Raw genomic sequence first — 26,112 nt, forward strand, 5'->3', positions numbered from 1 at the left:
TTTTTTTTTTTTTTTTTTTTTTTTTTTTTTTTTTAATTTTCATGGGTTTATCCTTGCACTATTGACTTGATGATGTGTTAACCAAGTTCATTTCCTCGAAGAATCGAATTCCTTGTCTGGTTCAAGTGGGAAATCTGATTCCCGAAGTTCCATTTACTTTTATGGTTTTATAGTGCTGTTTCAATTCTTGATGGATGTACTGGATCTAGGATAGATCTGTATCTTTCCAAGTTTCTAGCGTATGATACAACCCCAATTCATTTTTAAGATCCAAACTGGTAATGCGCGATTCTGTCTCAACACCTACTTAGGTGATTTTATTAGATGAGTAGGCATTCTTGATCTGAGTTCTTATATTGTTGCTCCTGAACAAAACGGAATTGCCGAAAGGCAAATTAGACTTGCGCTAGAGGTGGGTTGAAGTTTGATTATTACTCCAATGTTTAAAACATTTTTTTTTTTTGGGGTAAAGTAGTTCTTGATCTAGCTTACCCAATCAATGGGATGCTCTTACACACATTAAACTTCCAAACACCTCTTCGATCCTTTCTTAAATTTACCTCGACAATATACTAGTTTTTAATTTACCACCTAAGATATGTGGTTGCACATCTGTCTTTTCAAACTAGAAGCAATTTGGATTCTTAAATCTTTAAAATGCAAAGAGCTACAAGTGCAATAATGAGGAAATGTTATATAGTCATGGATGTGACGTTCTCTGGAGACAATCTTTGTCAAGGACACTGATGCTCGAGGGGAGAATAACAACGACCAGTTTTGGAACCTTCTTAAATTGTTGATCAATAGATTGTTCATAAGTAGACGAAGAAATCACTTGATTTTATCATCACCAGTACCCAACCTCAACCCGGCCATTTCAACCGAAGAACAACACTATAAAAAGAAATGAAGGTGTATATGGTAGCATACTTATACCCAGAGGAAGAGAGAATCTCAATCCAATAGTGGACCTCCAAATTCTCTTAGCTGTATTTCTACCTCAAATGATGACAATGAAGCTACCAGGCTTGATAACATTTGAATTCTGAAAAATATTCATGAAGCTCTTCTTGACCTAACTCTGATTGGAAAGCAGTAGTTAAAGAAGAAAGCAACTAGAAATAATAAATGGGACTTGGTAATATATGTGTCTTCCTACCAGAAAGGTTGTAGGATGTAAATAGATTTTCAATATTCCATATAGACTAAATGGAAGCATTGGTAGATTTAAAGTAGGACTTGTTGCGAAATGATTTACCTTTTTCTTTTAAGTTTGTCAATTGCGAGAGGAGGACCGAACTATCGACTTTTGGGATGGTAATGGATGGGTATGGGATAAGGAATTTACTTAATCTAATTATATTTGCTAGATTACCAAGAATATTTGCCCTAGTAGTTAATTGAACTACCATTTATGTATTGCTATCTATTCGTATGAACCAAGAGTTGAATCTCCATCAACTTGATGCAAAAAGGACCAACCTCAAAGAACAAATTTACATGGAAATACCAATAGGTCTTGAGATAGAGGAAAGCAAACCTAAAGTCTCTGGAGGATTATATTCTACATTGATTTAATTTGGAAATTGTTATTACAAACTAGATTTCTCAATCTTCTTGCATCTTTTGATGAACGAAACACGCATATGATGTGAAATTACCCATTTTGTGCTTCATTAATTAAATCAAGAAATAAAAGGATAAAAGTCAGCCAAGATTATTGCGTTTTCTTAGTCAGCTAAGCACATAAGACTCAACGTCAAGAAGTTATTAAACATAAAAATGCTGAGATATCTATATGTAGCAAACTAACAGTCTCATTACTTAAATAATGAGGAGTTTCATGGTTGAGACTTGCAGAGAAGAGAGGAAGGATGTCAAGTAGAAACACCCATTGGTGTTACAGATGTGAGCAGCCAGTTCAACTCCGTGGGCGGGACATGGTTTGCGCTAGCTGTAATGGAGGATTTGTTCAAGAACTCGATGAAATGATGGAAAGAGGTCCCCTTGATTTCTTTGGAGCCCATGGTCATGAATACCACAATCGGAGGCTTGGACTCCTGGACCTTTTCTCAAACTTTATGAGGCAACGGTTGATAGACAGAAATGACATGAGGGGAAGGTTGGAATCTATTCCAGATCATGGTTCAGGATTTGGTCCTTGGTTGATCTTTGGTGGCCAAATTCCTGTTAGGTTGTCTGGACATGGTGGGTTTGAAGCCTTTTTTAATGGGGTTCCTGGAATTGGTGTGAGTAGGAACAATGGTGGTGATTATTTTATTGGTCCTGGACTTGAAGAATTGTTTGAACAGCTTTCAGCAAACGACCGACGCGGACCACCCCCAGCATCTAGATCTTCAATCGATGCAATGCCTGTTGTTAAAATTACGCAAAGACACATCCGTTCAAATTCACACTGCCCTGTTTGCCAAGATAAATTTGAATTAGGGTCTGAAGCTAGGAAAATGCCATGTGACCATATGTATCATTCGGATTGTATAGTTCCCTGGCTTGTCCAGCACAACTCCTGCCCTGTTTGCCGCCAAGAGCTGCCTGCACAAGGGTCAGGTGGTAGTCACAGCTCGTCTGGAAGCAACAATCTTAGTCGAAACAGCCGAGAGAGGGAGAATAGTAGGACAAATCAAGGAAGGAGGAACCCATTTTCAAGTTTATGGCCATTCCGAGCATCGAGTTCTGACTCAAACCATAGTGCGACCACTGGAAGCAGCTCACCAGCCCTACATGAGAGCACCCAACACCAAACAGGGTATTCTGGATGGCCTTTCGACTAGTGTGAACGGTGGTGTTTTCATGAACTTGTTTGCACCAGTTTGTGATATTGTTGTTTAAAATGAAGAAAGTTCAACCCCCTGCTGTCCACTCCTTTGTATAATGATTAATAATGGACTTTGTGTGTGATGTAGATTACATTTTTCTCTGCCTTATCGATGCTGCTGCAGTTTGTATATGGTTCATATGTATTAGCCATGCTGTTTCGGTTTAGAGTTGCACTCAATCTGGAATCTGTCTGAGCATTGCCGCATCTTCTTGAATTGGAAATTGAAACCTGCAAAACTGGCTAGTCTAAATCTCTACCCAAACTGCCGCATGTTTTCCGTTGTACTGTTCTTTGCCAAAGCNTAATGGAGGATTTGTTCAAGAACTCGATGAAATGATGGAAAGAGGTCCCCTTGATTTCTTTGGAGCCAATGGTCATGAATACCACAATCGGAGGCTTGGACTCCTGGACCTTTTCTCAAACTTTATGAGGCAACGGTTGATAGACAGAAATGACATGAGGGGAAGGTTGGAATCTATTCCAGATCATGGTTCAGGANCTTTCTGAACATGTTTTTGTAGAAAAACATGCAAAACTTCGTTTTGGAGAAGTTAATGCTATCATGATAGAGAGCGAGAGAAATAAGGTAACGGATTGAATTTGTTATATTACAAGAGACCTGAACTTAAATAAAAGCAGAATACATTTGGTTTTTGTAATCTAAAAGCTTCTAACTATTAAAATTTAAATCAACAATTTAATTACAATGCAGAGGGATTACAGATTTTAACTAAACATCAAGAATTCTATATTGCGATTGAAACACAGACCATTGTGTAGGCATTAAATCCATATGATTATAGAAAACAAAATCCGATAACAATTACACAAACCGGCAAATGCTGCCTTTTAATTTCGCTCCATACAAATTGCAGTTTGTATGAACAGAGCTACAGACTCGAATCAAAAAACAATACCGAAAGGAGATTTACGTTAAAAAAAAATGACGATAGAACTACAGCTACTAAGTATGTCGCCAACTCAATTTCTGGGGAACAGACATCTTTCTGGATATCTGGAATGAAGGAAAGATAAAAATGTGCACCAATGTTCATAAAACTCAGCAACAGACTCACTTGGCACCGGCAAGCTGAGTTCGGAGGAGCTTTGCGGCAGCAACCATGTTCTTGAGGGCAGGATTCACCTCGGCGTACTTGCGAGTTTTGAGACCACAGTCAGGATTGACCCATAAGATATTGGTCTCAAGCACTGCAAGCATCTTGTTGATCCGGTCAGCAATCTCTTCAGTTGATGGTATTCTGGGGGAGTGAATGTCGTATACACCGGGGCCAATTCCAGCACCATACTTCACTCCCTCACGGAAGACTGACAAGAGCTTCTCGTCGGAACGGGAGTTCTCAATTGTGATCACGTCGGCATCCATATCAATGATGGATTGGATGATGTCATTGAAGTTGGAGTAGCACATGTGAGTGTGAATCTGTCAAGATAATGAAATATTAGGCAAATTGAAGATATTATGAACTGTTGAAGGTAATGAAAATCTCAGTGGTTAATGTAGTAACCTGAGTCGTGTCTTTGACACCACAGTTTGTGATACGGAAAGAATGAACTGCCCAATCCAAGTAGAAAGCTTCCTCAGACTTCCTAAGAGGCAATCCTTCTCTTAAAGCAGCTTCATCGATTTGGATGACATTAATGCCTGCCTTCTCGAGATCCTCAACCTCGTCCTTGATGGCCAGGGCAATTTGATAGCATGTTTCAAACCTAGGAGATGATAATATACACAAGAAGCATTAGGCAAAATGTATGGTATAAAGGGGGGAGGGGGAACTACAGTAGCTTCGTTCAGTTTAAGCATGTGGGGAAACATTATCTTCCATTACCTTGGCTGGTCAACTCTAACAAAGGACCAGTTGAGAATTGTGACAGGGCCCGTGAGCATTCCCTTCATCGGGCGGGCTGTCATACTCTAAGGACCAGTTGAGAATTGTGACAGGGCCCGTGAGCATTCCCTTCATCGGGCGGGCTGTCATACTCTGAGCTGCGGTAGACCAGAAGACAGTCATGGCTTTCGGGCGGCTCACATCACCGTAGATGATTGGAGGTTTCACGCAACGGGATCCATATGATTGCACCCAACCATTGACGGTGAATGCAAAACCTGACAACTGCTCCCCAAAGTATTCAACCATATCGTTCCTCTACAGTGAGGATGAAAAAATTCACGTTAGAAGGGGAAAAATGAGAAAAGAGTACTGCATCCTCACACTGCTCTTGATTTCCTCCTCGACAAGGCTCTAAATAACTCACCTCGGGCTCTCCATGAACTAGAACATCAATGTCAAGCTCTTCTTGGAGTTTGACAACCTTACTAATTTCCTCCTTAATAGCCTTCACATATTCATCCTCGGAAATCCTGAAGGAAAGCCAAAAATTGCAAACATTAGAAATAGGATTAAGATATTTTTTTCACTTCAAAGAAAGCTGACATTAATTTTCTGCTCACTTGTTAGCTTTGTATTCACGACGAACCCTCCTGAGCTCAATGGTTTGGGGGAAGGAACCGATGGTGGTGGTTGGAAGGATTGGAAGATTAAGCTTCTTCTGTTGAGCATCAAGTCTTGCACTAACATTTGTAGCACGGCGGTGATCGGAGCCCTTCAAAGCAGCAGCCTGCACAATAAAAAAGGCAATTCATCCTTTCTTTAACATAATCCATGCAAACAGACAGTAAAACACCTTATAGATTAGGCAAGAAATGGATGTACATGTACATACCGCTTTCTGAACAGCCTCATTGGTCACCCTTGGGGATGACTTCCTTGAAGCATGAGCTGCAGCGTTAGCGCCAAAGAATGACTGGAAAAATAAATCATAATCTAAGTACCATGGGAAAGAAGTTCAAGAAATAATGCTATGTTGGCAAACTTAATGGCCAAAACACTGTGCATCTGCTTAGTTACTAGACAAGTCAAGTAGCCTTGAAATCATTTTACTGGGAAATAGTGTTTTCCTCGTAACATGGCATTGAACAATTCCCAATCATCAGCTGAGAAAGGTATAGGATTTTAAGCACATTAGTTTAGTTATTAATGTGAAATTTTGGCCAATGTGTTGCTAACAGATTAAGTAAAGTTGTACCAAGACATACCATCTTTCAGGTTCTTGTAGCCAGCCAATAAGGCTACTGAAGATTATAGAAAATGCAAGCGAGGAGGTTATAATTGACAAACCCCAACCCAAAAGGTTAGATATGAAGGCCTAAAAACCTAGCTTACACCTTGAAGAGATAAATTTCATCAGAATCAAGAACATACCTCGTCCTTTGCACCAGCCAAAGCCTTTGCCAATGCATTGACTTCAACAATCTTTTGAGCAGCGAAAGCTAGCCATGATTTGATTTCATTGTCCAACTTGGTTTCATTGACAAGGTCCACAGCAGTGTGAAGAAGTGAGCAGGAGGTGGAGACAACAAGCTTATCTGCATTTTTTTTTTTTTCGGCAGGAAAAGAAATCAGTGAAAAACCACACAAGAATAATAACACCATATGAAGCACCATGTACCAACATCGTAATACAAACATGAGCAGAAGACTAGCGTACCTTTACCCACAAGGGTAGCCAGTTCCTCCAATGTACTAACTGAGGCAGCAAGATCATTAGCCCAAATGTTCCTTCCATCAACTACTCCAGCAAAAAGGAACTTCCCCTTGGGGAAATCACCCTTAATCAAACCAAGTGTCTTATCACCACGAACCAAGTCAAATCCATAGGCAGTGACACCCTTCAAAGAAGTAAGGGTCTTGTATGCCTCAGCAGGGACATCAGCAAAATATGTCTCAACAAGAACATTCAAGCCAGAGAGAGTTGATTCTAGTCCAGCATATGCATTTGAGAAGGCTTGCAATTGGTGTGAGTCAAGATCCCGCACCAGGGTAGGCTCATCAAACTGAATCCAAGTAGCGCCTGCCGCTTTGAGGTCAGAAATAACCTCCCTGAAAAGTTGCACCATTAATATTTGAAAAGAGAACCATTATGCTATGGGAACACTCTGGTATGATGTCTAGATAGAGAGATAGTTCTTTACTTGTAGACGGGAAGGATGTTGTCAAGAAGGGAGAGAAGGGAGAAGGTCTTGTCGACGCCCTTTGCAGGTTTAGAGAGCAACAAGTACGACACAGGGCCAACAAGAACTGGAACAGTGTCTACTCCAAGCTGCAGAAGTAAAGTATATTTCCAATGTCTCATATACCTTGTTTTTTTGTGAACTTTTAGCAGAATCAACGTACATATCTAGAACAACACAACACTTACAGCCTTGGCCTCTTTGTATTCATCGACAGCCTTGTGGGAAGCATAAGAGAAGGTCACCTCTGGGCCCAACTCGGGGACAATGAAGTGGCTGCATCATTGCAATGAGAGGGTTAATCATGCGTAGTAGAGGCATAATGTTGTAATGGACGCTCCTTCCGAAAGTAAAAGGGGCGGGCGGTGGTTACTCACTAATTTGTGTCAAACCACTTGGTCATTTCCATAGCCGGAACAGACGCATTTCCTCTAGCCATGGAGAAGTAGGTATCGAAACCAATCTCACCACCAGTCCAACCATATCTAGGAGGAACGGCCCCAAGCAATGCAGTGGTGTCAAGCACCTGATCGTAGTATGAAAAGGTGTTGCTGGGGATGTACTTGATCCCAGCACCAGACATCTGTTTCCAGATGGAGGACCTCAGATCTGCGGCCACCTTCTTCAAGTCTTCCGCGGAGGTCTTCCCATCCCAGAATGATTCAAGGGCAAACTTGAGCTCCCTCTTGGGGCCCATACGAGGATATCCAACAATGTGAGAGGCCATCGTTCTGGTGGAGAGAGGGAAAACGCGGTTAGAAGCAAGTAAAAGTGAACGAGGTTGTGAGCGAGATTTGAATTGAGAAGGCCAAATCTGACAAGCAATGAGGGTGGTGAGCAGGAGAAGGAAGCAAACATGTAAGATGGGGTTTGAGAAGGCAAAAAGGCATTAAAATAAAGCAGATCTGAAAACAGAAGGGTTGAAGGAAACAAAAATGGGCAGCAGATCCAGAGGAGAAGAGCATATAGCAATAGAGAGAGATCGAGAGTAGCAAAAACAGAGAGAAGGAGAAGAGAGAACGAACCTTGAGAAGCGGATCACCGACAGAGGCTCCCCTTGGAGAAGTGAGAAATAAGAAGAGAGAGTGGGAAGGGGGAATTGGGGGAATTGGGGGAAGGCGCGAGTTGGAAGAAGTGGAATGGAGGCTTATTTATAATACAACTCCACGATGAGGTGATGTGGCAGATCTGGGAAATCGGAATGGAGAGAGAGAGCTGGGGGGTGAGTGAATCCTACGTGTATTTTGTCTTTTCTTTTTTCTTTTTTCTTTTTTTTTCTCTCTTTTAGTGGTAGTGGTAGGGCGAGAAAACCTGACATGGCAAGTTATTTTACGGTAAAGAATGATGGAGGGATGGTTGGGGTTGGGGTTGGGGTCGGGGTTGGTGCTGTGAATCAACTTTGTTGGGGAAAAGCGTGACGTGACGTGGAGGTCACGAGTAGGTGGCACATATAACCTCAATATGGTAGAGGTTATATGTATTCATGTAACCATGCACAAGAACTCACGCTTGGGAAGACGGCAGCGCGCAGGTAGTGCTTGTCTTCGACTTCGGCGAGTGCGCCATTTACCTCTGATCTTTTTTTTTTTTTTAATGAAGACATGTAGCGCTCGTGGATTGACATGTCCATATTGCCGGCGGTCAGGGTCGAAAATGGGTAGTACGGTTTAGGTCAACCGATTGGGACTACCCATTGGTGTCACAATGTATCACGCACCTATCGACATAACATGTGCCTATTGTGAATTCCTTCATCTCCCTTATACACAATTTTGTAGATTTCACAAGAATTTGTTCAATTTCCTAAACTTTTCAAATTTCTTTGAACTTTCCTAACTTTTCCTACCTTCAATTTGGTTCTTCACCTAATTATAGTGTTTCAATCTTTCTTTTTTTTAAAAAAAATCTTGTAATTAATAATCATTCATAAGAAGAACTAAACACACTCAAAGTTGGCAGAAAAACATATAACTTTGTAAATGTTACCTTTCTTAAAGTTTTCTGTGCATTTTTCCTTCTAACTCANACGTGGAGGTCACGAGTAGGTGGCATAAGGGAGGTGTGTAACATGCAAGGCATAGGGTATATATTTGAGAATAAATAGAAAAAAGAAACATATATATTAGAAATGAAATCAAAGGAATTTAGTGGTTGAAAATGATCGGTAGATTGGTGGTCGATGTAACCCCAAGACTAGATTTACGGATTACATTAGTTTGTCTTTCAACTTTCAAATCTAATATTTATTACGTCTTTAACCATTAACCGATTCGTTTTATGTTTATCAATTTTTTAATCTATTTTATTTTATTTTATTTTCAAAAAATTAGTTATTCATTACATATAAAATTTTATTTTATGTTTCAACTTTTATTTTTAGAAAATGTGTTTACATGCAATTTAATAGATAAAAAATTTCAACCAAATTCAATTATCTGATGTGTTTCTAATGATATAATCTTAAAGAAAAATTAAAATATGAACAGTCCCTAATATTAAAATCATAGAGAGTTGGGTAAGGAAGAAGGATCCATCAGATCCGGGTCGGNTCTGTTTCCAGATGGAGGACCTCAGATCTGCGGCCACCTTCTTCAAGTCTTCCGCGGAGGTCTTCCCATCCCAGAATGATTCAAGGGCAAACTTGAGCTCCCTCTTGGGGCCCATACGAGGATATCCAACAATGTGAGAGGCCATCGTTCTGGTGGAGAGAGGGAAAACGCGGTTAGAAGCAAGTAAAAGTGAACGAGGTTGTGAGCGAGATTTGAATTGAGAAGGCCAAATCTGACAAGCAATGAGGGTGGTGAGCAGGAGAAGGAAGCAAACATGTAAGATGGGGTTTGAAAAGGCAAAAAGGCATTAAAATACAGCAGATCTGAAAACAGAAGGGTTGAAGGAAACAAAAATGGGGAGCAGATCCAGAGGAGAAGAGCATAGAGCAATAGAGAGAGATCGAGAGTAACAAAAACAGAGAGAAGGAGAAGAGAGAACGAACCTTGAGAAGCGGATCACCGACAGAGGCTCCCCTCGGGGAAGTGAGAAATAAGAAGAGAGAGGGAGAAGGGGGAATTGGGGGAATTGGGGGAAGGCGCGAGTTGGAAGAAGTGGAATGGAGGCTTATTTATAACACAACTCCACGATGAGGTGATGTGGCAGATCTGGGAAATCGGAATGGAGAGAGAGCTGGGGGGTGAGTGAATCCTACGTGTATTTTGTCTTTTCTTTTTTCTTTTTCTCTCTCTTTTAGTGGTAGTGGTAGGGCGAGAAAACCTGACATGGCAAGTTATTTTACGGTAAGGAATGATGGAGGGATGGTTGGGGTTGGGGTTGGGGTTGGGGTTGGGGTTGGGGTTGGTGTCGGTGTTGGTGCTGTGAATCAACTTTGTTGGGGAAAAGCGCTTCGTGACGTCGAGGTCAAGAGTAGGTGGCACATATAACCTCAATATGGTAGAGAATGTGTTTACATACAATTTAATAGATATTGTCCAATTATTTCTTACTATTTACTAAACCTAAAATATTGTCCAATTATTTTTAGAAAATGTGTTTACATGCAATTTAATAGATAAAAAATTTCAACCAAATTCAATTATCTGATGCGTTTCTAATGATATAATCTTAAAGAAAAATTAAAATATGAACAGTCCCTAATATTAAAATCATAGAGAGTTGGGTAAGGAAGAAGGATCCATCAGATCCGGGTCGGTCCAGGTATTCCGGTACCTGGGACCCGTTCAGTCTCGGTCCAACCCGTCACGCGGCCCAACAACCTACAGCGGCCCACGCCGCAAGCCTAGCCAACACCTCTAAAACCCAAGAACCCGATAACCCGAGAACTCAAAACCAAGTTCAGCCTACAACTGAGGCCCACAGTCTAGCTTGCTAATCCACATCCCAAACTCACATGCGCCCCAGCCCGCGAACCAAAGACCAACAACCCATCTACAGCCAACGAATCGCGAGCCAACCCGAACCGCGACCTAAATTGGCCTGCAACACGCGCCTCGACCCGAGATGCCTGCATTGTTGTGGCCCGCTCAGGTGCCGTCACGTGTCAAGCTACGACGCAAGCAGCCCTTCGGCTTTAGCGGCTTCAACAGCGCAGCGGCTGGCGGCGAAAATTCGGCTCAGTTTTCAATTTTTGATCGGGTTTCCACTTTTTCCACCCTCCCAAGCCTGTTTTCGGTCCCGATTAAGTAATTGTTAATTGAGGCCGTTTCGATTAAGGTAATTGAGGCCGTTTTAAACCTGTATTTAACATTGTTAATTGGATTATTAATTTAAAATATAAAATACTTTTAAAGGTGACGAAATATGCAATAGAAAGTGAACCCTGACAACCTTTGGAGCAGCTCACGAGGAATGGGAGCTTAAGTTAATTAAATTAAATTAAAGAGTAGTTCGGCCAAAGCCAACCAAGTAAGTGGTCTTACCATAGGATAAACTAGAAATTGTATGAGTTATAATTTATGATGTATGAGTTATGATGATATATGAGTTGTATTGCATGATGTCGTATACTAGTATATGATGATATATGAGTTGTATTGTATGATGTCGTATACTAGTATATGATAATGTATGAATTGTATCGTATGGTGTTGTATACTAGTATATGATGATGTATGAGTATATGATGCATGAGTTATGATGATGTATGAGTTATGATGCATGATGATGTGAGTAATATATATATTTCGACGTCTAACGTACTTGATATGCTTGATGCACTTTATGACGATATGATGAGTATGATGATTGTACGACGTTCCTCTTAATATGTTAGATGTTTTTCATATTAAGCATGTTATATGATGATAAGTATCATATTACATCAAGTCGATAGGCCAACACAAAACATAACCTTAAGAGCATTAGAATTATATTAATATAAATATCGAACGAGCATGTGTTACTTAATGTAACAAAGAGATGAAACTAGAAGGTTGTGTCAGAAAAGATGATAAGATGGAAATTAGAGAGACCTCATGGAGAGCATGACACCAAGGGTTCCATTGACCTCTGGACATCGCTATCGAGTAGCTTGAAAAAAGAGGGTCTAGGAGGTGTGCGAGCCCCCTGGAGATTTACACTCGCATGTGTGGATCATGTGTAGGAAAGTACTACACATCCATAGTAGTCTGAAACTGGAGGCCAACCCTAGATGAGATAAAGATAAGTTCCAAGAGCGCATTGGTATAGCTCCCTATATTTGCATGTTTGGGTCATTTGCATGGGTTTGATTTTCTTCCGTCCTCGATTCACTTTCCTTGGGTGATCGAGCACCATCCATTACCATTTTGTTTGATTTACCTCCTTCGTAGCAGTGAGAATTCCTACATGTCGCAACAATTGTGAGCCATAAAATTTCTAATTGAGTTAAGAAACAAGCTCAAAGAAAGAGGTAGTTGCCAACTATCAGGAGATCTCAACGTGTCGCTATGTAAATCATTAAGTCTGACTTGATAAAAACATTTATTAATTGAATAAGTTTAGGAATAGTTAAGAATTTATTTAAGAGTTTGGTGAAGTTTTAATTTGAAGAGAAAGTTTAGGAAATTTGTTGGTGTCCTCGTACGTTCTATTCACAACAACAAAGATGTACGTTCTATTCACAACAACAAAGATGTATGTTCTATTCACAATAACAAAGATACTTGAAAAGTATAAGTGCTTAAGGTTCTTTATTCCAAAAGTTCTCTCCTCTCAAGTTTTTCTTCCCACTCCAGTTATTTGTTTCGACATATTTTGATTGTGGGCCATTTTCAACATTTGGCAAACAGAGTAGAAGTACACTCCTTTTCCGTCTCAGGCATCATACAACGTCGGTGAATCGTTGGAGCTCGTACGATGATCTATGCAGAAAGTCGATCATGATGGTCATCTACCTCCTCAACCGGTCGCCAATGCGAAGCCTCGACGGGAAGACGTTGCACGAGGTTTGGTACAACAAGAAGCCTACAGTACATCATCTCTAAGTGTTCGGTTGCATCGCATACATGAAGATAATGCGTCCCATCTCGCCAAGCTCAATCCTAAGGGGCTGAAGGTTGTCTTCATTGGCTACAAACCCAAGAGCAAGGCATACAAGCTATATGATCCTGTGGGGGAACGAACTCACGTGTCATGTGACGTTGTCTTCCACAAGAACACCTTCTGGCAGTGTAATGACGTGGCCGAGGCAATCTAGACCCCAGTGTTGCCTTTTTTGCCTTAATCTCAAATTAAATTAATTAAAATTAATTAATTAATTAATTAATTGATGTTTTGATGATAATAAACCTACCCTCTATTAACAATTCTCATATTTTTGTCCACAGTGTAAGGTTGAGAATAACGATTTCAACGTCTTTTTTTGTTCACTCAAATTAGAGATAAAACAAGAAGTTTCAGTCAAAACAAATACCCGACGTGATGATGTGATGGCAAAATTGACATCATGAACTAATTAAATTCAAAAAAAGATACCTGACGTGATGTGTTACAAAATTGATGACGTGTTGCAAGATTGATGATGTGTTGACAAGATTGATGATGTGTTGACAAAATTCATATTATAGACCAATGGAAGAATGACATTTATAAATTTAGTAGATTAACAAATTGTGGAGTTTTTAATTACATTAAGGAGTATTTGAATTATAAAATCATTTCAATTACATCTATAAAAGTTTTCGGTTACTTTAAATGGAAAGAAATTATAATGATTTCATTTACATTTATGGTCATAAACCAGCTTTCAGAACAAAATAATTTGAATTACAAAATCATTCAATTAGATTTATATAACTTTCAATTACTTTTAAAATGTTACCACATTGTTTATTAACATTTTTTTTATTATATTATTATATTTTAATAGGTTATATATATATATATAAAATAAAAATGAATTTAAAATGTTTTTAATATTTATTTAAAATAATATAAATGTATATTATTTAAATGAAACCGGTTTTACTATAAATTTAAAAATAAATAAATATTATTTTTTGTGGTCATATTTTTGTCCACGTCTTCATATTTTTAACAACACAACACATAACATTTGTTTCCTCAATCTAAATTTTTTTTTAAAAGCCTCCATTGTTGTTCTCTTCCACGCTTCCGAGTGTTGCTCTCTTCAAAGCATCCAATTATTGCTCTCTTCAAAGCTTCCAATTCTATTTCTTTTTTTTTATCCTATTCTTGAGATAGATGTCTATTACTTTGAGTGTTGTGATGTGTTTCTATAAGATTTCAGACAATTGTACTGGTTTGATCCTGAGTCGTGGAAAGAATTGAGTTTGCTCTTGAACTCGTAAAAAGATCCGTGTACCGGTTTGATTCTGAGCCGTGGAAAGGATTGAGTTTTCTCTTGCACTCGTAAAAAGAGCGGTGTAGCGGTTGGGAATTGATCCGAGGAAAGAGTCAGAAAGTTTTATTCAAATTCCCAAGAGGTGCTTGGAGAGCGGTGTAGCGGTTGGGCTCTGATCTGAGGAAAGAGTCAGAAAGTTTTATTCAAATTTCCAAGAGGTGCTTGGGGAGTGGAGTAGCGATTGGGCTCTGATCCGAGGAAAGAGTCAGAAAGTTTTATTCAAATTCCCAAGAGGTGCTTGGGGAGTAGAGTAATGGTTGGGCTCTGATCCGAGGAAAGAGTCAGAAAGTTTTATTCAAATTCCCAAGAGGTGCTTGGAGAGCGGTGTAGCGGTTGGGCTCTGATCCGAGGAAAGAGTCAGAAAGTTTTATTCAAATTTCCAAGAGGTGCTTGGGGAGTGGAGTAGCGATTGGGCTCTGATCCGAGGAAAGAGTCAGAAAGTTTTATTCAAATTCTCAAGAGGTGCTTGGGGAGTAGAGTAATGGTTGGGCTCTGATCCGAGGAGAGAGTCAGAAAGTTTTATTCAAATTCCCAAGAGGTGCTTGGGGAGTGGAGTAGCGGTTGGGCTCTAGTCCGAGGAAAGAGTCAGAAAGTTTTATTCAAATTCCTAAGAGGTGCTTGGGGAGTGGAGTAGCGGTTGGGCTCTAATCCGAGAAAAGAGTCAGAAAGTTTTATACAAATTCACAAGAGGTGCTTGGGGAGTGGAGTAGCGGTTGGGCTCTGATCCGAGGAAAGAGTCAGAAAGTTTTATTCAAATTCCCAAGAGGTGCTTGGGGAGTGGAGTAGCGGTTGGGCTCTGATCCGAGCAAAGAGTCAGGAAGTTTTATTCAAATTCCCAAGAGGTGCTTGGAGAGTGGAGTAGGTCGAGTTTGACTGAACCACTATAAAACTACTACGTAAGCTTTATTGTTATTAGAAAAAAAAATTAATAATTACATTGTTGTAACCCTTTTCACCCCCCTCTAAGGTTGTCACATCGATCCAACAATTGGTATTAGAGCGTGTTGCTTTTATTGATTTTTTTAAACTTGATTTTTAGAGATTATGACGAATCTATGGGTTAAAAACGATTTTTGTGAAGGACAATCAACTTCTAGACCTCCTTATTTTGATGGATCTAATTATACGTATTGGAAAGCTAGAATGAAAATTTATTTGCAATCGATTGATTATCAATTATGGTTAAATGTTAGTAAAGGCCCTTATATTCCAATAAAAACGGTTAATGATATTGAGAAGCTTAAATTAGAGAATGAATTTGATGAACCTCATATAAAAAAAATGTTCTTTTAATGCTAGTGCTATAAATTATCTTTATTGTGCTCTAAGTAATGATGAATTTAATAGAGTATCTATGTGTTCTGCGTATGAAATTTGGAAAACTCTTGAAGTAACTCATGAGGGAACAAATCAAGTTAAAGAAACAAAAATTAGCATGTTAGCTCATAATAAAATGTATGCAAATGAATCTGTAATTGATGAAAAAGTAGCAAATTTTTGCTTCATGGCTCATAGTGACAAAGAAGATGAAGTCTTGGCTCGGGGTAACAAAGAGGATGAAGAAGACGAGGTAATTCTTGAATTATATAAAGTTTTTGAGGAGATGCAACTTGATTTAGAAAAATTTGGTTTAAAATATGTTATGCTTCAAAAGAAATATAAGGCTTCAATTATTGAAAATAAGTCTTTATTAAATGAAATTTCTTGCTTAAAAGAGAATAATGATAATGTTGTAAAATTTGATATATCCTGTGAAAAGCATGTATTTGATTGTGATGAGAAAACTGCGGTAATTGATAAAATTAAATTTCTTGAACATGATTGTTGTGAAAAAGATAAATTAATTAAATTACTCAAAGAAAAGGAATCAAACTGTGTAAGAACTTGGTAATGCTAAAAAGTCTATTCAAAAGTTAACTATAGGTGCTAAAAAATTAGATAAAATAATTGAAGCAGGTAAGTCTTATGGTGATAAAAGAGGATTAGGGAATGTTATACACCTTCCAGTTCTAAAACAATATTTGTTAAAGCATCTTCCATTATGTCTAAGTCTAACACATGCAAATTTGTATCTCAATATGATAAATCTAGATTTGTGCCTATATGTCATTATTGTGGTGTTGAAGGTCATATTTGACCTAATTGCTTTAAATTGAAAAATTCTCAAAACATTACTTCCGAAAGAAAATTTTCTCAAAATATAAAATTTAACAATGTTTTAAGAAATAATTTATTCTAAACAAACTGAGTCCAAGAAATAAATTCGTGCATTATGTTTTTAAGAAATAATTTTTCTATTGAAAATAGAATACATAAACTTAGTCCAAGAAATAAATTCCTCCGTGATGTTGTTTGTTTCTCGTGTGTTAAGTTTTTTAATATGAATGCAAACATGATTCCTAAATTTGTGAAAACTAACTTGTTAGGACCCAAACAAGTATGGGTACCAAAATGTCAATTTTGAATATCTTTATTTATAGGTTTATTTGAAAGTCTCCAAGAAAAATGAGTGGTATTTGGACAGTGGTTGCTCAAGACATATGACCGGAAACCAATCCAAGTTTGTGAATCTTTACAAGAAGGATGGCTGCTTAGTAACTTTTGGCGACAACATGAAAGATAAAATAATTGGTAAGGGTACTATAGGTAATGAATCTGGTACTCTCATCGAAAATGTACTTTTAGTTAATGGTTTAAAGCATGACTTACTTAGCATTAGTCAATTATGTGATAAAGGTTTTAGAGTTATATTTGATAAAAATAATTGCATAATTAAAAATGTTAGTGATAGAAAAGTGTTGTTGGTTGGAAATAGGGATAACAATGTGTACATTATTGATTTAAATGATTGTCCAACAAATGATAAATGTCTTTCGGATTTGCATGATGATTCTTGGTTATGGCATAGAAGATTAGGACATGCTAGTATGCATTCGATTTCAAATATCTCAAAAAATTCGTTAGTCAGAGGTCTTCCTGACTTTAAATTTGAAAAAGATAAAATCTGTGATGCTTGTCAAATGGGTAATCAAACCAAGTCCTCTTTCAAATCTAAAAATGGGATTTCTATCACTAAACCTCTTCAACTATTACATATGGACTTATTTGGCCCTTCTAAAATAGCTAGATATGGAGGGAATTGCTATGTCTTTGTGATAGTTGATGATTTTTCGAGATTTACATGGGTTTTTGATGATAAAACATAAAAATGATTTTTGAAAAGATTTGCTAATTTTGTAAAACAGTCCAAATTGAAAAAGGTTTTTTAATTACTAAAATTAGGAGTGACCATGGAGGGGAATTTGATAGTGTAGCATTTGAAAATTTTTGTGAAGATAATGGTTTTTATCATGATTTCTCCTCTCCAAGGACTCCTCAACAAAAAGGTGTAGTTGAAAGAACCTCAACAAAATGATGTAGTTGAAAGAAAAAATCGTACTTTACAAGAATTTACTAAATCAATGTTAAATGAATATGATTTACCTAAATATTTTTGGAGCGGAAGCTGTTAATACCGTATGTTATGTTTCAAATAGAGGTTTAATTAGACCTTGTTTATATAAAACTCCTTCTGAACAAGCATAATAAAATTCTAAATATTGGGTATTTTAAAGTTTTTGGTTGCAAATATTTTATTTTGAATAACAAAGAAAAGCTGTGAAAATTTGATTGTAAGACAGATATTTGTATTTTTCTTGGTTATTTATTTATTAGTAAAGCTTATAGAGTTTTTAATAAGAGAACTTTAGTTATAGAAGAATCTATGCCTGTGGTATTTGATGAATCTTGCAATTATATTTTGAGTCTATTTGTAGGGATGATTTAGAAAGAAATTGTAGAGATTTACTTGTCAAGTGAGCTTAAATGAACAGAAGGAAGGAAGTTTTCATCAGTGCCAAAAGTATGGAGGTATGCCTCGTTTCATCCCAAGGACTTGATTATTGGTGATCCCGAGCAAAGTGTAAAAACTCGTTCCTCTATTAATTTATTTAATAATCTTGCTTTTGTTTTTCAAATTGAACCAAAAAGTCTTAAGGATGCCGAAAATGATGAGTTTTGAATTTTAGATATGCAAGAATAACTAAATCAATTTGAAAGGAATAAAGTTTGGGAATTATTAAGTAAACCCTCTAATATTTCCATTATTGGAACCAAATGGGTTTTTAAAAATAAAATGGATGAAAATGAGAATATCATTAGAAATAAAGCTAGACTTGTAGCTCGAGGTTACCTTCAGGAGGAAGGTATAGACTATGAAGAAACTTTTGCCCCCGTTGCTAGATTAGAAGCTATTAAAATGTTACTTGCATTTGCTTCTTACAAAAATTTTATATTATATCAAATGGATGTGAAAAGTGCATTCTTAAATGGTTATATTACGGAGGAAGTTTATGTAAAGTAACTCCCTAGAAAAATTTTGATTTTCCACATCATGTCTATAAGTTGAAAAAGGCTCTTTATGGCTTAAAACAAGCTCCAAGAGCTTGGTACGATAGACTTATTGATTTTCTTATTGAGAATGATTTCAAAATGGGTAAGCTCGACACTACTCTCTTTATTAAAATTAAAGAAAAAGATATGTTATTAGTGCAAATATATGGGGATGATATTATATTTGATTTTACTAATCTTTTTTATGTGAATAATTTTCTAAATGTATGCCTAACGAGTTTGAGATGAGTATGATGGGAGAGCTAAATTTCTTTCTTGGACTTCAAATCAAACAATTGAAATATGGTATCTTCCAGTATGATGGGAGAGCTAAATTTCTTTCTTGGACTTCAAATCAAACAATTGAAATATGGTATCTTCCTAAATCAAGAGAAGTACATATTTCTTTCTTGGACTTCAAATCAAACAATTGAAATATGGTATCTTCCTAAATCAAGAGAAGTACATTAAGGATTTACTCAAAAAGGTTCAAGTTCAATGAAGGTAAGATTGCAAAAACTCCAATGAGCACATCTACCAAGCTTGATAAAGATGAAAAAGGTAAATGTGTAGATATAAAATCTTGTCGAGGTATGATTGGATCTTTACTTTACTTGACTGCTAGTAGACCTAATATTATGTTTAGTGTATGTCTTTGTGCTAGGTTTCAATCTTGTCCTAAGAAATCTCATCTACATGTCGTTAAAAGAATATTTAAATATTTGCTAGGGACTATTAATTTAGGATTGTGGTATCTTGAGTGATGCGAATTGATCGTAAAAGTACTAGTGGAACTTGTCAATTTTCTTGGTAGTTCATTAGTTTCTTGGTTTAGTAAAAAAACAAAATTCGGTTGCCTTATCTACTACGGAAGCGGAAGCAGTTGCTAGTTGTTGTGCTCAAATTCTTTGGATAAAACAAACTCTTTGTGATTTTGGATTAAAATTTGATAGTGTGCCTATCTTTTGTGATAACACCAGTACTATTAATTTAACCAAAAATCCTGTTAATCATTCTAGAACTAAACATATTGATATTAGACATCATTTTATTAGAGAGCATGTGCAAAATGGACATATTATTCTTGATTTTGTAAACTCTAATAATCAATTAGCAGATATTTTTAACAAGCCTTTAAATGAAGAATTTTTTTTGCAAAAATAGGCTTGAGCTTGGTATTATTCGGTGTGCTATATCTTAAATTTTATAATCTTAATTATAGGCATGTTCTTAGGGGAGCATGCCATTCTTTTATTATTGTAATGAATCACTTTGTTGTTATTTTATAATTGATGAATTACTTCGTTGTTTTGATGTTTCATAATTTATTGAAGCATTAATATAGGGGGAGAATATGGATGTGAGTGAATTTCAAAGTTATGATGATATATTATAATGCTTATGATGATGCATCGATATTGGTATCAATATTATTATTTGGACATGTGCATTATTTTAAGTTTTATGGTTTTCATACTATTTTTTTTTTAAATTGTTTGTCATCATAAAGGGGAGATTGTTGGCTTTTTTGCCTTAATCTCAAATTAATTAATTTTAATTAATTAATTAATTGATGTTTTGATGATAACAAACATACCTTCAATTATTAATAATTCCTACAGTGTAAGGTTGGGAATAACGATTTCAACATCTTTTTTGGTTCACTCAAATTAGAGATAAAACAAAGAAGTTCCAGTCAAAACAAATACCCGACGTGATGATGTGGTGACAAAATTGACATCATGGACCAATCAAATTCAAAACAAGATACGTGACGTGATGATGTGGTGACAAAACTGACATTATAGACTAGTGGCAAAATTGACATTATAGACCAATCGAAGTATGACATTTATAAATTTGGTAGAGTAACAAATGATGGAGTTTCACTTACATTTATAAAAGTTTTCCATTACTTTAAATTAAAAGAGGAGTATTTGAATTATAAAATCATTTCATTTGAATTATAAAATCATTTCAATTAAGTTACTTCCCCTAGAAACAAATTATAAGGTTTTCATTTACATTTACAAAATCATTTCAATTACAATTATAATGATTTTAATGAGATTTATAAAACTTTTCAATTACTTATAAATGTTACCACATGGTTTTCATTAACATTTTTTTGTTATATTATTATATTTTAATATGTTTATATATATATAAATGAAACATGTGGTCTATAATTTTTTACGATAAATTTAAAAATAAATACGAGACATCTAAGTCATACAAGTAAAGAGATATATTATTCATTGATAAGACAAAATGTGAACGGTTCTTGGATTGATGAGAAAGAAGGAGAATTCTTGGTTCACCACCTTAAGGACACCAAAAAGAATTGATCAAATTCTATTAATTCTGACTCATAGTGAGAATTTCTCAAAGAATGACTCTCTCTAGTTATCAAATGATTGAACATATATATATATATATATATATATATATATTTAAATGAAACATGTGGCCTATAATTTTTTACGATAAATTTAAAAATAAATAAATATTATTTTTCGTGGTCCGTTCACGTTTTGGTTCGTATCAATTCCTATTTTTACAACTTGATCACTATTTAAACTCATCACGTCTTCATATTTTTAACAACACAACACACAGAACATTTGTTTCCTCGATCTAATTTTTTTTTAAGCCTCCATTGTTGCTCTCTCTTCCAATTTTATTTCTTTTTTTTTTATCTGATTCTTGAGAGAGATGTCTATTACTTCAGAGTGGTGTGATGTGTTTCTATAAGATTTTAGACAATTGTATTGGTTTGATCCTGAGCCATGGAAAGGATTGAGTTTGCTCTTGAACTCGTAAAAAGAGCGGTGTATCGGTTTGATCCTGAGCCGTGGAAAGGATTGAGTTTGCTCTTGCACTCGTAAAAAGAGCGGTGTAGCAGTTGGGCTCTGATTCGAGGAAAGAGTCATAAAGTTTTATTCAAATTCCCAAGAGGTGCTTGGGAAGTGGAGTAGGTTGAGTTTGACTGAACCACTATAAAACTACGGTGCTATATTTTCTAACTCTTTTCCTATTTAAATTCTAAATTTTGAGTTTTATTGCATGTATAAGTTTTATTGTTATTAGAAAAAAAAAGTTAATAATTACATTGTTGAAACCCTATTCACCCCCTCTAGGGTTGTCATATCGATCCAACACCCAGAATAATTCACGATGGAGTACCTCGTCACCGAGCCAAGAGAAGGAGGAGCGCAACACCGGGCACTGTCACCATCGCCAGCAACTACACCGGGCACGCCTACGTCAACACGACCACAACTCCTGCTACCCCCTTGAACTAGTGGAGTTCGCAACACCAACTTCACTTACTGCGGATTCAACGCTGGATGCCGATCACGATGATGGTCTAGCGGCCAAGTACCAGAGGATTGAAGACCTACTAGGAGGAGGTGAACCACCGGGACTGGCGGCGAGCGAGATCGAAGAAGAGGTGACTGAACTGCATGCCATCAGCGTGGATGAACCGAACTCTTTCGCCAAAGCAGAGAAGAACCCGCGCTTGCTGAAGGCAATGTAGGAAGAGAGGACGTCCATCACTGAGAACAAGATGTGGAGTCTAGAGGACATGCCGCCGGGACATCGAGCCATAGGACTCAAATGGGTGTTCAAACTGAATCGTAACATAGAGGGAGAAGTTTTGAAGCACAGGCCCGTTTGGTGGCAAAGAGTTACGTCCTTAAGTAAGGGGGCTTCAAAGAGGTGTTCGCGCTAGTGGCAAGGTTGAAATTTGTCCGCCTGTTGCTGGCGATCATGACACATCATTCCTGGGAGGTCCACCACATGGACGTGAAGTCTGTTTTCCTCAACGGAGAGCTAAAGAAGACGGACTACGTCCGACAACCACCTGACTTCCTCGACAATGCAACCCCGGTAAGGTACTGCGCTTGCACAAGGTACTGTATCGGCTTCGGCAAGTACCACGAGCCTGGAACACGAAGCTCGACAGTACCCTATTGTTGCTGAAGTTCAAATGTTGTGCCTCTGAGCATGACATGTACACACGTGGCCACAGTGAGCAGAGACTGATCGTGGGAGTGTACTTCGACGACCACAAAATCACTAGAGGTGACATAGAAGTTCTTGGAAGATTCAAGAGAGAGATGTTAAAGACCTTCAAGATGAGCTAACTCGGAGTGCTCAGCTACTACCTCAACATCGAAGTGCAATAGAGTACTGCTGACATCACCATCTGTCAAGGTGCGTACGTAAAGAAGTTGCTAGACACAGCTGAGCTAGCGGACAATAACCCTACAAGGACGCCAATGGAGGCCTGGGTCCAGCTAAGGAAGGCCTAGTAGTCGACGCCATCAATTACCGCAACATTGTCGGGAGTCTACACTATCTAGTAAACACACGCCTTGACTTCGCTTATTCCGTTGGATATGTGAGTAGGTTTATGGAAGCACCTAAGGAAAAGAATCTCGTGGCTGTCAAGCGCATCCTGTGCTATGTGGCTGGAACCAGAGGCTAGGGTGTGCAAGGAGAGGAAAGAAGAAGCTTGAGCTGGTCAACTACAGTGATAGTGACATGGCCAGTGACGTTGATGATCGTAAGAGCACCAGCAGGATGATTTACTTCCTCTCAGGTGGTGCGATCTGTTGGCAATCAACTAAACAGAAGGTAGTTGCTCTGTCTTTTTGCGAAGCAGAGTACATCACCACTTCGATGGCAACCACACATGGGGTCTGACTTGCGCAGTTGATGGAAGAACTCATCGGAAGAGAAGGCGATCTACCAATGCTATACGTGGACAACAAATCTACGATCTTCCTGATCAAAAATCTAGTTTTTCACGACCGGAGCAAGCTCATAGAGATCAGGTTCCATTACATCTGAGAGTGTGCAGATTGGGGACTTATCAAGATTGACTTCATCCGAACAGAGGAACAACTTGGAGACATCTTCACTAAGTCTCTAGCGCGGGTAAAATTTGAGAACTGTGCTCAAAGATCGGAGTTCAAATATAATTTAGTTTATTCATGATCTTTCTTAATTAGTTAGTTGAATCTTTTTTAGACAATTTGACTCATACATGGGGTAGCATATTTTTAGCTGGCCAGATGCAAGTTTAGTTGGCCACTTCTTCATTTTTAGAATGTAAGTTTGTTTTAAATACTCCACTAAAATTAGAAACATAAACACTAGTGTTTGAGCAACAACAAAACCCAAAGCTCAAAGCTTTTGTTCCCTTGCTCCTGTTATTTTCTTGAACTTTCTATTTTTTTTTTCTTCTTCCCACAATTTCTTCCGATAAAGAAAAAAAAAAAAAACATCATGTGGTACTTAGACAACGACGCGAGCAACCACATGACTGGAGATCGAGCAAAGTTCAAGGAACTTGATGAGAAGAAGTTCACTGGAAATGTGAAACTTTGTAACGGATCAATTGTACCGATCCAAGGTAAAGGATCTATCTTATTCTAGTGTAAGAACGACGATCAACATCTATTGACTAAGGTGTATTACATCCCAAGTTTGAAGAGCAATATTATTAGCCTTAGTCAAATGACAGAAGAAGGTAGCAGAGTGCAGATGGTTGGTCTGTTCCTCAAGATATACGACTGAAACGGAGCCCTGTTAATGAAGGTAAAACGGTTGCGAAACCGTCTCTATAAGACACTATTGAAAGACCTCCAAAAGTATCCATTGGCGTTGACAACAAGAAAGTGAAGAAGAAACCAAAGGGTCAGGAGAAAAAGGAACCAAAGAACATAGCCAAGAAGAAACCAGAGGCTATTACAATTAGCGAAGAGCAACCTAAAAGACAATGTGTTTCATCAAGCTTGTCATCTTAACCACATAGGCCTAGAGGAAGGCCACTAGGGTGTAAGAAAAATGAGACATCAAACTTGTCCTCTCAAGCAAAGAAGGTTAGAGGCATATATTAAAATAAGGTTGACAGACAAATGAGTACCCTATGAGATGAAGAATACGGAGTTGACCAGGGACTAAGCAACATTGACACTACAGATTAACATGCAAAAATTTTCGCCAAGGCCGTAGCTAAGGTTAAGCCTTGCAAACATACAAGAGGTGTTTGAAGTGAAAAATCTCAAGCAAAGTCAAGTTTATCGCGGAGAATGTAAGTCATTAAGCTTGACTTGGTAAAAAAAGTTATTAATTGAATAAGTTTAGGAAATAGTTAAGGATTTATTTAGGAGGTTTGTTAAGTTTAAGTTTGAAGAAAAAGTTCATGAAATTTGTTGGTGTCCTCTCTACTATAAATACAGTCTATGGTAGGATCTATTCACAGCAACAAAGATAATTAAAAATCATAAGTGGTAAGGTTCTTTGTTCCAAAAGTTCTCTCACCTCAAATTATTCTTCGCTCCAGTTATTTGTTTCAACATATTTCGATCGTTGGTCATTGATATCAGAGCCAAGTTCTTGTCAACACAAGGGTGAGTGGTTATTTTTTTTCACAAAACAAAAATGGTAGTAGTTTTTTCTTCCTCTACACCCATGTTACCAATCTTCAATGGTGAGCAATATGAGTGGTGGAGCATCAAGATGAAGACCTTGCTCAGATCATAAGAGCTATAGGACTTGGTGGAGCACGAGTTTGTTGATCTATTAGAACCCACAATAGAAGAAAAGGAGAGACTAATAGAAACCAAGAAAAACGATGCCAAGGCTCTATTTATTATTCAGCAAGTAGTTCATGAGACGATTTTTTCACAAATTGCAGCAGCAACCACATCAAAGCAAGCATAGTCAATTCTATCAAAGGAATTTCTAGGAGATTCAAAGGTTATAACAGTGAAATTGCAATCTCTAAAACGTGATTTTGAAACTCTACTCATGACGAATGACAAATCGATTGCTGATTTTTTATGAAGAGCAATGACAATAGTCAATCAGATGCGTACATATGGAGAGAAAATTCAGACGAAACAATTGTTGCAAAGGTGTCGAGAAGCTTGACTCCAAAATTTGACCATGTGGTGGCTGCCATAGAAGAAGCTAAAGATCTATAAATTCTCTCCGTTGATAAACTGATGGGCTCGCTTTAGGCTCATGAGGCAAGAATCAATAGATCATTAGAAAGGAATGAAAAAAAGGCACCACAAGTGAAGGAGACAGCCAACAACGAAGACAACGAAAGACAATTCAATATTCATTTAGCAGGTAGAAGTCGTGGAAGAGGAGGATTTCACAGCTTCCATGGTGGTCGCAATCACAGAGGTAGATGGAGAAATGATGAATAGAGACAATTCAATGAACAAAGAAATGTCATACAATGTTACCATTGCAGAAGGTATGAGCACACAAAAGCTGATTGTTGGTATAAAGATTAACGAATGAATTTTGCAGCAGCGAATGAAGAAGAAGAAAAACTTTTTATGGTGTGTATGGATACTAATCCAAAAAAAT

The 26,112-nt window shown here is 37.5% G+C and overlaps 2 protein-coding genes across 2 annotated transcripts in view; one reads left to right on the forward strand and one right to left on the reverse strand.

The window, feature by feature from the left end:
* The window catches only part of LOC111474319 (probable E3 ubiquitin-protein ligase RHC1A), a 3,306-nt gene extending 303 nt beyond the window's left edge, over positions 1-3,003 (forward strand). Inside the window, exon 2 of the mRNA XM_023119458.1 lies at positions 1,861-3,003. Within this exon, the coding sequence (XP_022975226.1) occupies positions 1,875-2,792 (918 nt within the window). The 5' untranslated portion in view covers positions 1,861-1,874 and the 3' untranslated portion in view covers positions 2,793-3,003. The remainder of the gene's footprint in view (positions 1-1,860) is intronic.
* A 590-nt stretch (positions 3,004-3,593) lies between these two features.
* On the reverse strand, positions 3,594-8,065 carry LOC111474318 (5-methyltetrahydropteroyltriglutamate--homocysteine methyltransferase-like). Its single transcript, XM_023119457.1, has 13 exons — positions 7,955-8,065; positions 7,307-7,660; positions 7,118-7,205; positions 6,891-7,018; positions 6,407-6,798; positions 6,121-6,284; positions 5,582-5,662; positions 5,310-5,476; positions 5,114-5,219; positions 4,798-5,004; positions 4,687-4,748; positions 4,366-4,567; positions 3,594-4,280 (listed from the first exon to the last, which is right to left on the reverse strand). The coding sequence occupies exons 2-13, from the start codon at positions 7,654-7,656 to the stop codon at positions 3,912-3,914; spliced, it is 2,316 nt and encodes a 771-aa protein (XP_022975225.1). The 5' UTR covers positions 7,657-7,660; positions 7,955-8,065; the 3' UTR covers positions 3,594-3,911.
* Between the last annotated feature and the right edge of the window lie 18,047 nt (positions 8,066-26,112).

This window comes from Cucurbita maxima, unplaced genomic scaffold (genome assembly GCF_002738345.1).
Source record: "Cucurbita maxima cultivar Rimu unplaced genomic scaffold, Cmax_1.0 Cma_Scf00304, whole genome shotgun sequence".
NCBI classification, from domain to species: domain Eukaryota; kingdom Viridiplantae; phylum Streptophyta; class Magnoliopsida; order Cucurbitales; family Cucurbitaceae; genus Cucurbita; species Cucurbita maxima.